Source organism: Botryllus schlosseri, chromosome 3, assembly GCF_051294905.1.
Source record: "Botryllus schlosseri isolate E-star chromosome 3, Bs_hap1, whole genome shotgun sequence".
Taxonomy (NCBI): Eukaryota; Metazoa; Chordata; class Ascidiacea; order Stolidobranchia; family Styelidae; genus Botryllus; species Botryllus schlosseri.
This window is the reverse complement of record NC_137238.1, coordinates 29,606,348-29,621,881: the sequence shown is the minus strand read 5'-3', so window position 1 is coordinate 29,621,881 and position 15,534 is coordinate 29,606,348. Positions and strand designations below refer to the sequence as shown.

General features: G+C 41.1%; 2 protein-coding genes across 7 annotated transcripts in view; one reads left to right on the top strand and one right to left on the bottom strand.

The window, feature by feature from the left end:
- LOC145435030 (APOBEC1 complementation factor-like) overlaps window positions 1-6,054 on the top strand; it is a 37,291-nt gene extending 31,237 nt beyond the window's left edge. For 2 of the 3 annotated variants that reach the window (XM_080312307.1, XM_080312308.1), the window contains exons 9-12: window positions 1,760-1,811; window positions 3,523-3,639; window positions 3,701-3,799; window positions 4,565-6,054. In XM_080312307.1, the coding sequence (XP_080168433.1) occupies window positions 1,760-1,811; window positions 3,523-3,639; window positions 3,701-3,799; window positions 4,565-4,978 (682 nt within the window). In that variant the 3' untranslated portion in view covers window positions 4,979-6,054. The remainder of the gene's footprint in view (window positions 1-1,759; window positions 1,812-3,522; window positions 3,640-3,700; window positions 3,800-4,564) is intronic. The other variant, XM_080312309.1, reaches the window with a different exon arrangement.
- Window positions 1-15,534, bottom strand: part of LOC145435023 (baculoviral IAP repeat-containing protein 2-like) — a 406,058-nt gene that overhangs the window by 227,411 nt on the left and 163,113 nt on the right. The window lies entirely within an intron of this gene.

Here is a 15,534-nt window from a genome sequence, read left to right as displayed (position 1 = left end):
CCGCGCCTTATTAATACCATTTCGATGGTATAATTGGTTAACTACATTGAGATGATATTGATCATTTGGATTTTAGCTACAGGGAATCGAAAATATGTGGATATAGCATATTTTAATATAAATTCGAAGATGAGTACGAACGCTTTTATCAGTCGTGTGACATTTAGTGTTTATAACATAATGTCATGTCAAAATAGTAACAATCTTTGGTACCAAACAACTGCACTTCCGGAGTGCCCGTCAATTTGCGATGATTTGAACATGGTTAGTCTCATGAATGCATTTAGCTTCCTAGATCGTGACTTCGGATGTTGAAAAACGAAAAGATAAAGTCCATCCGGATTCGGACACAGACTTTTCAAGTCAACCCGGGGCATTTGGTAATTCTGTGTCGGTGCGCAAGAAATCACTGGCTAAAGACGCAAAAAGTCAATTTTTCGTGTCCCAAAAGATTCGTAAAATGCCCCCGAAATGAACAATGATTCGATTTCCACTCCTAATTCACGACACTTCTAATTTCGATGTTTCAGGGACATCCGAAAGTCCTCCTCTTCCGTTAATTGACTTCTCGCTAAAATTCGATTTCATGAAGCGGTTCCAGCTAATTCTTTCCGACTTTTAATTTTCTATTTAATTGCGAGCTCCGTTGCGTCCACGTAGAATTACTAACAGCACGAAGAGAATTTGTCTCTGCGTAACATAGAGAAACCTGGTGCATGTCTCGACTAAGGAAATTCTATAGAAGATTCTTAGCAAATCAGAATACTTACTGTGACGTTTGATTTACTGTCAGCACTTGTAGCTCTCTTTCATATGTATACAAACCCACTAACTACGCTATTGGCTCTACCCAATATGAAATTCAACGAATTAGAGTCTTATTGCCAATTTTCCGAAGGTGGTGACGTTACATGAGCAATTACGTATCTTCGTAGATATATATATAAAGGTATAGAAAAAAGGCAGACAATAGCTCCCACCTCAACCCAGCTATGCCCGTGTAATGTATTTTTGAAAATTTTATGGACCTCAGCCATCTTTAGTCAGAATATTTCGATTGGATAGCATATCTAATGCGATGTATGAAAATTAAGGAGGTTCCAGTAGTCAGTTTTGATGCTCAAATGGATTAGAAGTCACTTCGTATATTGCTACAGGTAGAAGTAGCCATTTCAAAGATATGTATATACCTACTTCAATTCGAGTAGAAGATGAAGGTATAAAAGTACTGAAGAAAGTAATTCTCAAAGTAAATTTGGTCGAAGGATCGCAAACGGTTACCAGTTCATCTGGGTGGATATGTTAGGAACAGCAGGATGCGTTTTACGACCAATCCAAGATTATGTATGGTACTATAAGCAGACGTGATTTTGGAACATATTTGCAGTCACCTTAATACTGGGGCTATTAGGCCCGGTCTCTATGCCAATTTAACTCGTAAATAGGACGAAAACCTGTCTCAAAACTACCTCTCACTTACAAAATCAAAGTTGTTAAAATCGTGTAGTTCTGTCGAAATATCTGCCAAGCAGTAGTAGGCAAAAACATAGCCAATTGAGTAAGTGGTGCAAAATTAACTTGACTTTTCTGAGAAAGTAAAAGTACTTCGTGGGGCAGCAGGGTTAATCAGGAATATCTTGCAGTGTTCAGAGTGACGCTTGAGTAAGATCAATTTTGCGGGTAATTCAATCTCTGCTGGCAATTCATCCATAGATTCGCTGCTGGTTACCGAGTCGTGAGTTTATGTATCTTCATTCAGATACGGGATGATGTATTACCGAAGACCACTCTGGCATCCGCCTCAGGTCCAGGTTTGTAAAGATTATGATTTACACCTGATACTTGTTAAGGAGTATCGCTCGATGGGATTTATGTTTGTTGAAAATCTCTTTTTCGATGTAGACCAGTGGTCTTCAATCTCGGGGGCGTGAAAGCATCTGAAGGGGGGCGCGAAGAAGCGTTCAACTTAATTTTTTTCGCGATTTACCTCCAATTCACGCGTGTTTCTCTATATATAGATCGAATTTCATATTTTTCAATCATCTCATCAACAGTCATAACCTTCCATGCCATCAAACAATCTGTGGAGGTTGCTAGTTGGATTTTGTGATATGGCGATAAGGGGGTGGCGGGGGGAGGGTTGGGGGCGAAATTTTTCACTATTATAAAGGGGGGCGTGTCTAAAAAAGGTTGAGAACCACTGATATAGACTATCGAACATCTAGTCTAGTGATTGTCTATCGCTATGCCATTTTGGATTCGCCGCTGGATGAAGTCTTAATCCCTGCATCTTCACAAAAATATGTTTTAATAGACGGATATTGTTAGGGTTACTATATGTCTTCCTTTAGGAGGTTTTATCTCCCTACATCAGTAAATCGAAAATGTCATCCGAGGACGGCTAAATGTCCTCATATTGGAAATCTATCCTTCTCTATAGCTTTGACGGTCAGGCAAATGGACATGCTGAATTAAAACAGGCCGTAAATAACGCGAAATCTGTAATGCGGATGTTCGAGCGGGTCATTCGGGAGTAGGACTGGAAAAATTACTTTAGCTTTCAGTCAACACAGGAAGATTTCCAGTACAAATTTCAGAACCAGGAGTTTTTTAGCCCGGTAATTTTATGATTTGTGAAAAGTGTCCTCCTTTCCGAATTCCAAAATATGGTAGCCCTAAATATTGTGCAAATCATGTTCCGCTGATAGTTTCACTAAACTAACAATTACAGCTATGAGATTTCGAGTGAGTGGCGGATTCAATTCCAAGTTGCGTAGAAAGTTTCGGGTATCTTCCATGATGCCATACCAGTAATAATTACGTAGAAATTTCGGGTATATATTTTCGTCACGGCCACGAGAAAAATACTCGGGGTTATCTATCATAAAATATATTTTTGTAATTCTTGACCCAAGGTATGGCAAAGCTCTTTGTGACCGTGTTGCGACTCGATCGATAGTTGACAGAAATACCGCTTCCATAAATATACGTAGGCCTTTTGCCTTGCGCAGCATGATTTGGATGTTGTGTTACGATTATCCTCGATTTCAGAGACCCCATAGCGGGAAGAAAGTATTGGAACTATATATTTCTCGTTAGTAACATACTGTAACTCTTATTCGAAACGGGCGCAGATATTCGTTAATGGAAAAGAACGAATCTCACGACTCGACCCGATTCAGTAAAATTGAAACAATACTCCGATTCGAGTTCTCAAATCGTTGTGCCCAGTTATCATCCAATCAACGGACCGCAGTTTATTATTGAATAAATAATCTAATAAAATTGTAACATAGCTTAATATTTTCGGCTGGAAATCGCCAGGGGCAAGCAGCAGCAAATATTAGTAATGCTCAGATTATGTCAGCGAAAAAATCGAGTTTATGTCAATACGAAAATAATATTAGAATTTGTACTGCAGTTCTGCACCTTCGCTAAATCTCTTCAAACAGTAGAATGTAAATTTATTAGGCACACAAACCAATATCATGACATTAAAAGACCCTGTCAATGTGCCAACAGGTAGTCTCGGGGTCAGCGGAGCGGGACGCGAAATACGACTTACTGCCCGGTATGGAACTCATCCCTATCAACCCGCAATCCATCAAGCACAGCAGTCAACGGAAATCCCAAGTCCAAGTAAGATCTGTTCGAAGTACCCCAGTAGTAGACAACATATCACACGAATGTCCGTGACTAGATCTTGGAGGAATTCTGCACGAAGAAGCAATGGGGCATGCCGGAATACAAGCTGCACACGATAGACGGCCAGAATGGCCCACAACTTTTTATCTACCGGGTATGTCTATGATTAATGCTCTCAGACATAGATTAGATTGGGCGATGTGTAGCGTGACTTGCTGTGGCCAAAGGGTGACAGGCTAAAGTCGAAAATGTTAGAGATATTCCTATCATTGGTCGGGCCGACACACAGTGGTCAAAGCAGTGAACATTGCTACTCGTGTAAAAGTTGAAGCAACGCCTGAAAATTATACTCCATCACAACTAGAATTAGCTAGCTACGATACGTGTCAGTAGTCAGTACTACATCTAGTGGAACCAGAAAATGAAACGCATGAAAACTATTAAAGTGAGTGATTTCACAAAGTAGCGTAGGTCTAGTCGAGGGATCGCATGAGCATAGCAGTTAATTGAAGGTGTCTGCTTTCGAAATTGACAGACGTATCATTGCGACTAATACATAGCGAATGCAATACGTACGAATAGATACGATGGATATTGGAAGAAAATTTATTTACCGTAATACGGGGACTCTTGGGGCTATTCGCCCAGTTTATATGACAATTTAATCCATAAAAGTGATGAAAAGTAGCCTACCTCCTGTTGCTCAGAATTCGAACTGTGAAATGTAAGTAGTTTTGGCTAAAAACTATTCCACTATTAGTGGAAGTAGTGTAAAGACATTTCCACATGTGTAAGTAGTGGAATTAGGCAAAACCTACTTGAGTAGAAAAAATTCATTACTGACTACTCCTGAGCAATACGCAGTCGCAAAGTATAACTGAGTCTCCAACGGCTAATTACCTCATCAATTCCATTGCAGGTGTCAATCCCGGGGTTTTACCCCAGCACCTCTCCGCAATCGGCGGGCAACAGCCCAACCCTGCCCTCGCAGCAGCAACAGCCACCAGCCAAGCAGTCTATCCCCAAGCAGTTCACCCCTACCAAATTGTCTACCTCCCTTGAAGTGGCGAAGGAGATAGCGGCGGAGTACGTACTTGAATCATACAACAACGAAAACAGCGACGGCAACAAACAAGACCAAAACAACAACGACTCCGAAAGCCATACTGAAAATTCCAGAATCTACATCAGTCACAACGCGGTCAATACTCTCCCCGTTGCGAACGGCATCCACTCTCCGTACATGGACGAGAAGATGCATCACTACACTAATTTCGCCCTGACGACCGCAGGGTACCATCAAGCATCTCCAGACGTATATGCCTCGTACTAATGTTACTATAGATTCCGATTCACCCTTTTGTACATACAATAAGAGAGCAATACTGCGCGACATGCGAATATAGCCCCGCATGTCGTTGATGTGCGGATAAATACCGTTATACTCACAACGAACCCTTGTGATAGGCCTACATGAGTTCTCGTGGCACGATGTAGCCCTGTAAAGGATATAGACATTGTTGAAGATTCCTACAAATTTGCCATTCGATGTATTGTCGCACTGCTCTTTGTCATTCCCAACATAAACGCCAATCAATCGTTCACTGTACCAGCTTTGTTGGGCGTAGCAAACAGTTTTTAACGTATACGAACGTGCTTTTCTTCAATCTTCATTTTTTATTCCATTGTAGCCATGACATTAGCAAGATTGTGTGAATTATTCTATGTCTGATGCCGTTTCGGTCAGGACGCTTTACTATACGTAGCTGATTGTTGGTGCGGCGATGCAATTGATATGCAGACCGTGACTGTAATAAAACGGTATTTGCGACAAATCCTGTATATATTTAAATTTCCGGTTTTGAAAATGTCATTCCTTCGGTAATCGTACTTGGTAATCATTTGTGACGGGTGACGTATGTGCGTTGTAATGGGTGTGGTTTTTATTCGCTGTTATTATATGGTACTGGCCGGGACAACTATGCACTTCAGTTGAAGGTAATGCTGTACATAGACTCATTCTTATGATTTACAACAGACGTTACAACTCGTTGACTGTTCGAAATTGATTTGGCTTAATTTGACCTTAACTTCAGATATCCTCATGTTCCCACCAAACTGCAAGTACTCAAATGACATAGAAATTCTTCCCAAGTTATTGACGGTCTGTTTTAATCTTTTTTTACTGAGAACAAGGTATCAGAAATATATGCCTATATGTATTTTCTATCCCTATATAGATGTCATTTTTCTCCGCAACAAATAGTTATGCTTAAAGCGCTATTCACGTTATTCAAAGAAATTTGCCGTGATTTGGCAATCGGTAATTGAAAAAATGGTATGTAACGTCGATTCAAGTGATCTTCAATTAGAAGTGTTTATAATTGTAAATAAATTGGTGATGATGCATTCCGGAAGCAGTAATGAATTGCAACGTCAGATTAGGCTTTGCAGCAGCTGTTACGCAGTAAGGAAAGACAATAGGAAGACCAATCACCAAAGCAGTACGTGAAAAATCGCGTCATAACTCAAGGTTTCAGGTTGGATTAGAAAGAAAATTCATAAGATGGCATGACTTGGGCGTGAGTGTGTGATGAAAACGTTCAGGTTATGTTCCAGATGCTCAACAGTGTAGTTACCATACGTCCTCTTTTAAGAGGATTTGTCCCTTTTTTGACTTTTTTGAAAGTGTCCTTGGAGGACGCCAAAATGTCCTTTTTTTTTTGAGAATTTGACCAATTTTTTTGAAAATGTTGGTTAAATGTATATGTTAGAATTTGACTGAGATATAGGAAATCATTGCTGAGGTAACTTTCCGGCGGGAATATCGAGAGTTGAGCCAGAAAGTTGACCTTCTTTATTAGTCAACCAACGGAGAATTCAACAAAAGTGTATATTTCTGGAGTCGAGTGCCTTTGTGGTTCAAGCACTCCAATTTCCCATCTCCTTCATTTAAGCATAAACCCAGATGAAGCTCAAGCGACGCAAAAAGCTTCACCTCCACTATATAATTTTGCATCAAACTCTGAAAGTTATTATCACCAAGGTGGGTGACATAATACAAAGCTATATTTGAATTGTGAAATTTACTCAGCATTCAAGTGCTGACATGTCTGAAGAGTATATATGTGTTGAAAGTCGAGATTGAGGTATAAAGCACGTCCGACTTGTATCCGCCTGCTATTAGCCTACACCCCAATAAATGCAAATACATCATCAGATTGCAACAACTAACCTTCATCAAAAGCCCTGAGCTCCTCAACAAGACACAAGTCGCATATGGACAAGATTCTGCTTTATTTCCGAAAATATATTGACAAAAGCGACAGAACAGAACACAATCGTAATTGCGTTAACAACGTGGGCAATACAAAACGCAATGGTACGCGTTGCCTGTGGACAATGAACAATAGCGCGAAATTGCGTGTTCAGACTACGACGCAAAGTCAGTAAATCAACACTCGTGTGCGAATGCACATCAGGGGTAACACGGTAGCCCTCTAGAGGGGTCAAAGTCAGCATCGTTGACACTCAATTAACGATAGAAGTAACGCCGTAAACTACTACTCAATAATACATAAAAGTAGCCAATTCCAAGTTAAAATCAAGGTACAAAAAGTACTCAAGTAAGTATAGTTTCAAAGAGTTGTGGCGAGATACTGTATAGTGTTACGTTGTACTGCTTAAACTACAATGGGTTCGAGTCCGACCGAGGTCGACTCTAGAATTCGTAATTAAGTGTTGGAAGTTTGTATTGGCTTGTTCTCATCACGTGATTCGCGTAAGCGTTATATTAAAAAATCCTAGAAGTGGGAGGTGTCGGTAAATACGGAATCATAATAAAAAATATCGGCTTGATGTAAAAGGATCAATGTTGTCGTAAAATCATAAATATCATAAACAGAAAGTAGACGTGTCCGAGGAGGGGTATAGTTGTAGCATTATATCGGAGGCCGTTACTCCCGTAATTGCAAGATTCTTCTTAACGACAAACGCAATAGGACCGATGTTATTGTAAATGTATTCAGATACCACGATACATGGGCTATTTAAGCGGTTTTTATTACGATTTTACTCGACTCGTTTTTTTCTTTTGAAATTGCAATAAAAAATCATACGCAGAAGTGACAGAACGCAACAAATGAGACCGTAATGTATTGTAAGTAGGCACTACCCCGTTACCGACCACCGCTATATAACTGTGACATATACAATGTTTTCATAACGCATCAACACTCGATCCAACTATTGAAGACGGATGAGTTCTCAACATCGAATTCCGCGCAGCGTGTCAGCGTCTTCAGACCTGAGTGCCAGCAGTCCGGAGCAGCCCGTGTGACGTCTCGACAGTCACTTGCGAATTAGACGGCGAAGCCTGATGTCGCATTCCGTAATAGCAGAACACCGCGTGAGTCAAGGTTACTGCAATCGCCACCACTCCAAGAAGACCGATGAAGGCGTGCGACACAATCAGCGCCTCGGAGAAGAAGGCTTCATTAATGGCAAAAATCGACAGCACAGTCGTAAGAAAGGCAATCACAGCCGACACCATGGCTATGACCATGCTGGCGATGTACAAGCTCCCGGAGGGACTCTGCTTTAAGACTATTCCAAGGACACCGCTGGCTATCATGGCTAATCCGCATATGATCCCTTGGGAGGTGTAGGTTAATTCGCTGTGTACAGGATACTCGTCTATAAGGAGTGGTTTCGATTCGAGTAAATGCCTGTAGTGGCTGGCCGCGGTCTCGTGCGACGCGACAGTGAAGACTCCGAAAATCACCATGAGGATGCCGATGATAAGCTCCGTCCGGCCCATTCCGCCTACAGTCCTATTGTATTGGTTCTTGGAGTCGGTCTTCATTGTGGAGGCCATATTGTGTGTTCAAGGGTGGCGTTGAGGTTCTCTGTACGCCTATAAGCTATATGCTTAAAACTGCGAAAAAGCGTTACAACATTAATACCATTGGATTGCAAGTAACCAACAACTCACAATGGTAATGATAAGGAAATAGAAAAGATAATAGTCGTTCATCATCGTCATGTTATTAACACTTCAATCATTGTCTAGCTGCGGTACGTATAGTTTTTGCGAACAAATCAGAATCGTTTAAATCAACGGGTCTCAACCTCTCTGACCTCGCGGTACTCCCTGAAAGCATAATATATTTCGCGGAACTATAGCACTTTGAGATTACACAGAGTGCAAGATGTCGGAAGCTAATGACTAAAGAAGATGTTGGAGCTTCATCACGTCACCGTTCAGCCCAAGAATATGAAGGTGATACCTTAAAAAGGTCATCGCTTTCGGCCTAGTCTGAATATCAACGCCTCATCGCCGGTGATGGATGACCAGTTGACCACATTAGGATAGTCACCACATTCGGAATTGGCGTAGAGGTCAAGTCACCACCATCGACGCTGGGGGACCCAGTTTATTCCGAAGTGTCGGAGGTCTATCTGGTACACCTTCCATTTTTACGTCGCTTATTTTGTAGCATATTTTCGAACAAGTCAAGTCAATAACAAAACAATGCGATATAATAAAAAGGAGGCGGTAAAAAGCCTTTAACAGACAAACGAAGAGATCGCGATCGGACAGTATTACACTGAGTATTCGGTCAGGGTAGTCGAAACCGTACTTGGCCGTTTCAGCAGATTTCCATCTGCTTATTGCAGCGTGTTGTGTCTTGAGCGGATAAAAATAATAGAATCTTCGATAATACTGATCATAATACTATAGAATCCCAACCCCGACAACGAATTTAGATGTCGGTATAACTTTGGTTACATGTCGACGGAAACTATCTTTGTAGCGATTTCGCACATTGAGCATTACAATTGGCACTTCGGCTGCAGTTCTGGTACTACTGGAACCACTTTTAAAGTCGAATAATTACCTGCGACTAGTCGAATTTTGCCTAAGTACCGTAGCTCATGGAAATACTAACATCGCAATTTTGTATCAAAATATTCGGAGGTCAGGCTCAATGTACAGGCTGTGTATCTGGATGATTAATGGTGACGAAGACTGCTCCAAGTCGTTTAGTCTCCCTAGTAGCTTTTAATTTCAACGTAATCTGATGGTGTCAAAAGAGAATTTAATATGCATTGAACTGAATTGGCCATTGGATGAAGTATCAAAAGTCAGACGTTATGTTGCTCTTCTCGTATTTATCATGATAACTTCCCGTTGGTTATAACTGAGAATATCTTCAAGAACGACCCTTGACTGCCTTATCTGCACTTCTGGAATGGTCACTTCCTAAATCGATTTGACTACTATAACGCGTTATTGCGGACGGCCGGCATGAATTCCAATCGATTTAATATGTCTATGACGCGCAGACGCTGTCTTCCGAACTGCTGGAAATCTGCCATTTTGACAATTGATCAGAAGTTGCAATCGCTATATCGACGATTTTATACCAAGTGGGATATGACTGGAATCGAAATCCTGGACAGTCCCTGTAGCGAAAAATAATCAAATATGCTCATCAATCATGCAATTTATAAGATGATGTATCTTTTGCATGTCTGCGATGAGTATAGTTTCGCTTATGCGCTTCGTGATACAGCGATAGCATCCACAATGGTGAGATCCGTGATGGCATATTGAATTTCGCGCTATCTAATGCCATGACGGATACACGTGTTATGACAGGCAATCGCTTCACGACACTGATGCTTGATTCAGCGTATTACGGATAAACCATTGGAATTTTTACGTTCTATCACACGTATTTCGGAGTATATCTGAATGGTGAATTCTGTGGCAGCAGAATATTTAGACTAATTCAACTAGAAATTAACAGACTATTTACGGCAGGGGCGGGCAACATACGGCCCGCGAAGGGATATTGTTCGGCCCGTGGACAGTTTTCCGTATCACATGATAATGTGGTCCGCAGTCCCAGTCTTCCAAGATTCCCCACTACTTTCCTACATGCATAAATTTTAGTGGCTGTATGTTATTATAACATATGTATGCGCAGCGAGCAAGGGTGGAGCTTACGCGTAAGTTCGTCGAAGCAAGAAGACTTTCATTATCGGCATTTACGATGTACCCAACCCTAATGTCATTTGTGGTAATCGTGGTGCTTGTCGACTACAATGGTCATTTACACCACGCCGATATTTATTATTTTTGATTCCGTAACTGTAGACTTGTAGCATGCCAGACTTCTGGCCTTTTGTAAGACACCACTTGTGCCAGGGGTCGCCAATAGGGCTGGGCAAAATCGAATACATGAGTGATTCGATTCTGAATCACGCAATATGCTTCGAGTCGAGTCGAGTAATCGAGTATCACTCGTTTTGACGTCATAACAGAGACATAACATCGAGACGACCGATTTCGAATCGTAGGTCGAGGCCGTTCACAATTCCATTTGTGTGCCTTGGAATCAACTTTTATCAAAATACACCAACCAAAACTCTGTCAACAAAAGGAGTTCGTGTATCACCTAAAAATAGTACATTGAACGCTCTCTCATTCGAAATTTCATGCTGGTGACGTCATATTTTTGTGATACGATTGTTGATATACAATGTTCTTTCCAATTCTCTACTAGTTGCTGACGATTACCCCTGACGAGTGTCAGCCGAAAATATTCGGGTTCATTTCAATATGAATATACTATTTAATCATAACAGAATGTAATATGGCAAAGTTCAAATATATACCTTTTATGCGACCGCGAAGAATATAATGCCCGTTATCCATCACATTAAAGATACTTTAGTATTTTTTCGCCCGTACCGATTTCATTGTACTTGGTGACAATGTTACGGGACGATCATGACTTCGGAAATGTGCTATTTCCAGTAACGTTCGTAGCTTTGTACGATATGTTTCGTATGCTACAATACGGTCAATCAAGGTTTCAAGGCTTCAACAGTGAAAATTAGTATCGAAACTATAATTCTCGTTGATAAAATAACTTTCGGTGGCGAAGAGCGCATAATTTCAGTACTCGAAAAAATCTTATTTTACAACTCGACTCGAATCATCAAAATTATTACTCGATTCAGATTCGAGTACTCGAATCATTGTGCCCAGCCCTATATAATCGCCAACTCAAAACGGGTCGCGGGCCACTTTCAAATTCCGAGGCCGCGGGCCGCATGAATGCAATATCAAGATAAAATAGGCCACACAGTTGAAAAACAATGCTATCCTGTCACCTACTAAACCCTAATGAATTGATATTTGGTAAATTTGGGGTACCGGGCTTATCGAACGCCTTGGAATCCTCATTAAGGTTTGCACAGTGTGTTGATTGATCAGAAAGAAGCAGTGGTGGTGCCTGTACGACAATGCTGTTCTCAAATCGACACTTTCTTCGCCATTATCGGCGAGAAATGGCTTTAAAGTTACATTGCTGTCGCTAAAATAAATTCATTAAATACGATTTATTCCTTGTATATGTGGATAAATGGGCGAATAATGTATCAATTCAGCAATCCGGCCCGCCAAGTACTTAATTTTCCTATATCCGGCCCGCCGACTGGAGAAGTTGCCCGTCCCTGATTTATGGCGACATTCTACTGCGAAAAGTATCCCAATAGTTAAGCAGAGGCGGTCGAATAAGCTACTTTCCCCATCTGATACGACAATGTGACTCATAAAGTTGATGCAATCATACTCGACACGTTACAAGATCCAAAGTTAAAAATCGAAGTAGTTTTGCATGAAAACTGTTAAGTAGAAGTGAAAGTAATCTAAAATCATCACGAATTGGTTAAGTAGTGTACAGTAAAAATTTACTTGAATACTCCAAATTTTTACTTTATTACCGACCACCCAGTACACAAGACTTTCTGATGTATATACTATTGTCAACGCACAGTATAACCGATAGCAAGATCTATATGTGACCAGGATGAGTCGAAATAGCCGGTTGGAAATAATTGACTTCATTCATACGAATCACTCTTTTTCCAACTCCGGTGGTCACGTCTAGAACTGAAACTACCAAGCGCGAACTCATTCTTGTGATACAGCAAATAAAAAACCATTAAATCCATCCCTGGCCGCAAGGTACCTATACGCGGAGGCATAGCCAGGATGGTGAATGATGCCTCTGCCCTCAGTACAATTTTGCGACCTTATTTCCGTACATTAGGTAACAGTGTGTGCGTTTGGGTTACTGTATTTTGGGTTCCGTAAAATTGGATTACTGTACTAGAAAACTGACGATACTAGAACTTTTACAAGAAAATATGCTGTGTCGAATAAAAACAGAAAAAAAAGGGTCAATTGTACGACCCGAGTCACGAATGTCTCACTTTACAACTATATTACAGTGGTGTTGATTAAACAAAGGTCATTTTATCAGTTCTATTCTCGAAAGACCGCCCGTACATCCGCATCGCAGACATCGTATATTTTATGGCGTTTTTTAGTTGTGCCTGTCCATTAGTCTGGCTCTCAAAGCGATAAATGGGGACGAGTTCCTGATAGAAGAGGACATATGGTGATCCTAGCGTTTGTGACGAAAATACAATCATTAAAACTTATGTCTGGACTCAAGTTCGTCGCAAGCTACGCCAATTCATCTGCATGCACTGTGCTGAATTTTGTTAGAGATAGATAAGTAGTATAGATAGGGTATAAGTTGGTATCGCAGATAGCAACTCAATAAATGACTCTATACATGCCCATTGCTCAACATAATCCGACAGAGGTGGTCAATACCGAAGTGCTTGCATACGTTTTTTGAGAATTCAAGTAGGTTTTCTATACTTGCAATTATTAGTCTTTGGTTATGATTTTATGAAATACTAAAATATTTTACTAATACCGACGAGATAGCGTAATGATAAAGCGTCCGGCTTCTTGGTAGGTGGGTTCGACCAAAGACCTGCTTAGTAACGCTGGTATCCATGACTTCCCCGCTTGGCGCTAATGTATTACTGCGAGTGGGGAAGCGAGTGGCGCAGTCGGTTAAATACTGCAGTCACAACACCAATGGACGTGGGTTCGAATCCCGGTTCTGACCAACGTCTAGGTGTCGGAGGTTTCTCTGGGCTCCTCATCGCCGACGACCTCACTACCACGGTAGTGAATTGAAAAGTCCGGACTGAAAGTGAGTCGTGCAAGTCGGCAGCAGAGACCTCGATGGGGACGCATGGGAGCGAGAGAGAAAGAAGAATGACTGCGAGAGAGACTGAAAGCCATTCCCAAGAATACAAAAGCGAAGACCGTTGAACATTATGAAATTCGTGTCGTGAAGCACAAGGCCTAAAAAGGCGATAAGCTCCACTGTGTTGTGTCCATTAACACAATACAATGTATTACTGCGATAGCATGGAGGGGTGGTGCAAGTTTAGGAAGCCTTAGGCTATATCTGCAGTCTGCATCTTTCTTGTCCTGCGGCATATGCACATCATGCACTCACTCAGATCGTGTGTATGTATATCATGAGTCGGTGTATGTGCCGCAAAAACGTCAAGGACAAACATAAACTATGCGTCCTTTCCATTTACTTTACACTTACTTGGAAATCGTCACCTATAGTTATACTTGAGTATAAATTTACGACTATATTGCTACTTCTAAATGAGCACCGACATTAGCTACTTTTTCCAACTCCGATGGCATCCATAATTAATTGACGAGAGGCCACTAATCAACATTCCCGATACTGATATGGCTGCGAGCCTAACTTGCTCCCTTCCTGTACTCATACGACGTTCATCTCTCCAAAAATCAGCACATGACTAGATGATTCTATGTAAAACAATATCGTAAGACCAGCTGTTCTACGAAATCGCAACACGCGCATGTCACGGATTTCTATAACATGGGTTGAGTAATTTCGCTTGTCGCGAGTAAACCGACGCCGACATGACGATAATTTCCGGCTACAAGGCTCCTCACGAATATATATATTATCGTACCAAGTCTTATTAGGCGCCTAAAATGTCATTATCGACAGCAGAATGACCATCGCTACCTATAGGAGTCAAAAACGAACTATGCGTCCCGAATAATTTTAGCCACCTGAATCGAAATAAGATAACTAACGCTAGATCGAGTCACCGCTTCTATGCGGGCACAGCGATCATACTTTAAAGCAGGGGTCACCAACCTTTTTGCAACCGAGGGCTACTTTTGGTTGATGATTGAAGCGGCGGGCTACTATTTACTCCCGTCGTTTACCCGCATTACACTTAATTTCCGCTTTGATATTCATAGCACTGGGCAGGCCTGGGCATCATGTTATCTGTTTCTATAGCAGTCAGTGGGAAGCCTGGCATTGTATGATATCAACTAGTGCGCTGCACTCTGGTATTTAACTTGACACTGCAATTCTGAGTGAGTGTTCCAGATGTGCATTAATTAAGCGTGTTTTGTGTTTGTTTTTGATGAAGTTCATGTCCGAAAAGGCTGATTCACAACGATAAGTTGAACCATAGACGCTTGCATTCTTCGTAGCTGCTGCACATACACTAGGGTTGCCATACGTCCGGAATTTCCCGGACATGTCCGGAATTTCACTGTAAAAACTGCGTCCGGGAGGAATTTCTAAAATATGCCTAAATGTCCGGAATTTTGAAGGCTTGAAGTAATGCTCATAATATTTTCATAAATCAACATAAACAAGATTATTTTTGGGAAGATATATGCTACATGAAATTTTTCTCCGCGCTTCGCGCGATTTAGCATCATATATATTGGTTTTAATCAGAGGTGGTCAAAGTAGTCAAGAAAGCTACTCAAGTAGAAGTAGAAGTATTGACGAAAAAATCTACTCAAGTACAAGTAGAAGTACTTCTTCCATGAGCAACCTAAAACTACTTGAAGTAGAAGTAGAATTGACTGATTTTAAAAGTACTCAAGTAAGTAAGTAGTTGTGAAAACGATCCTAATTCGTTCATATG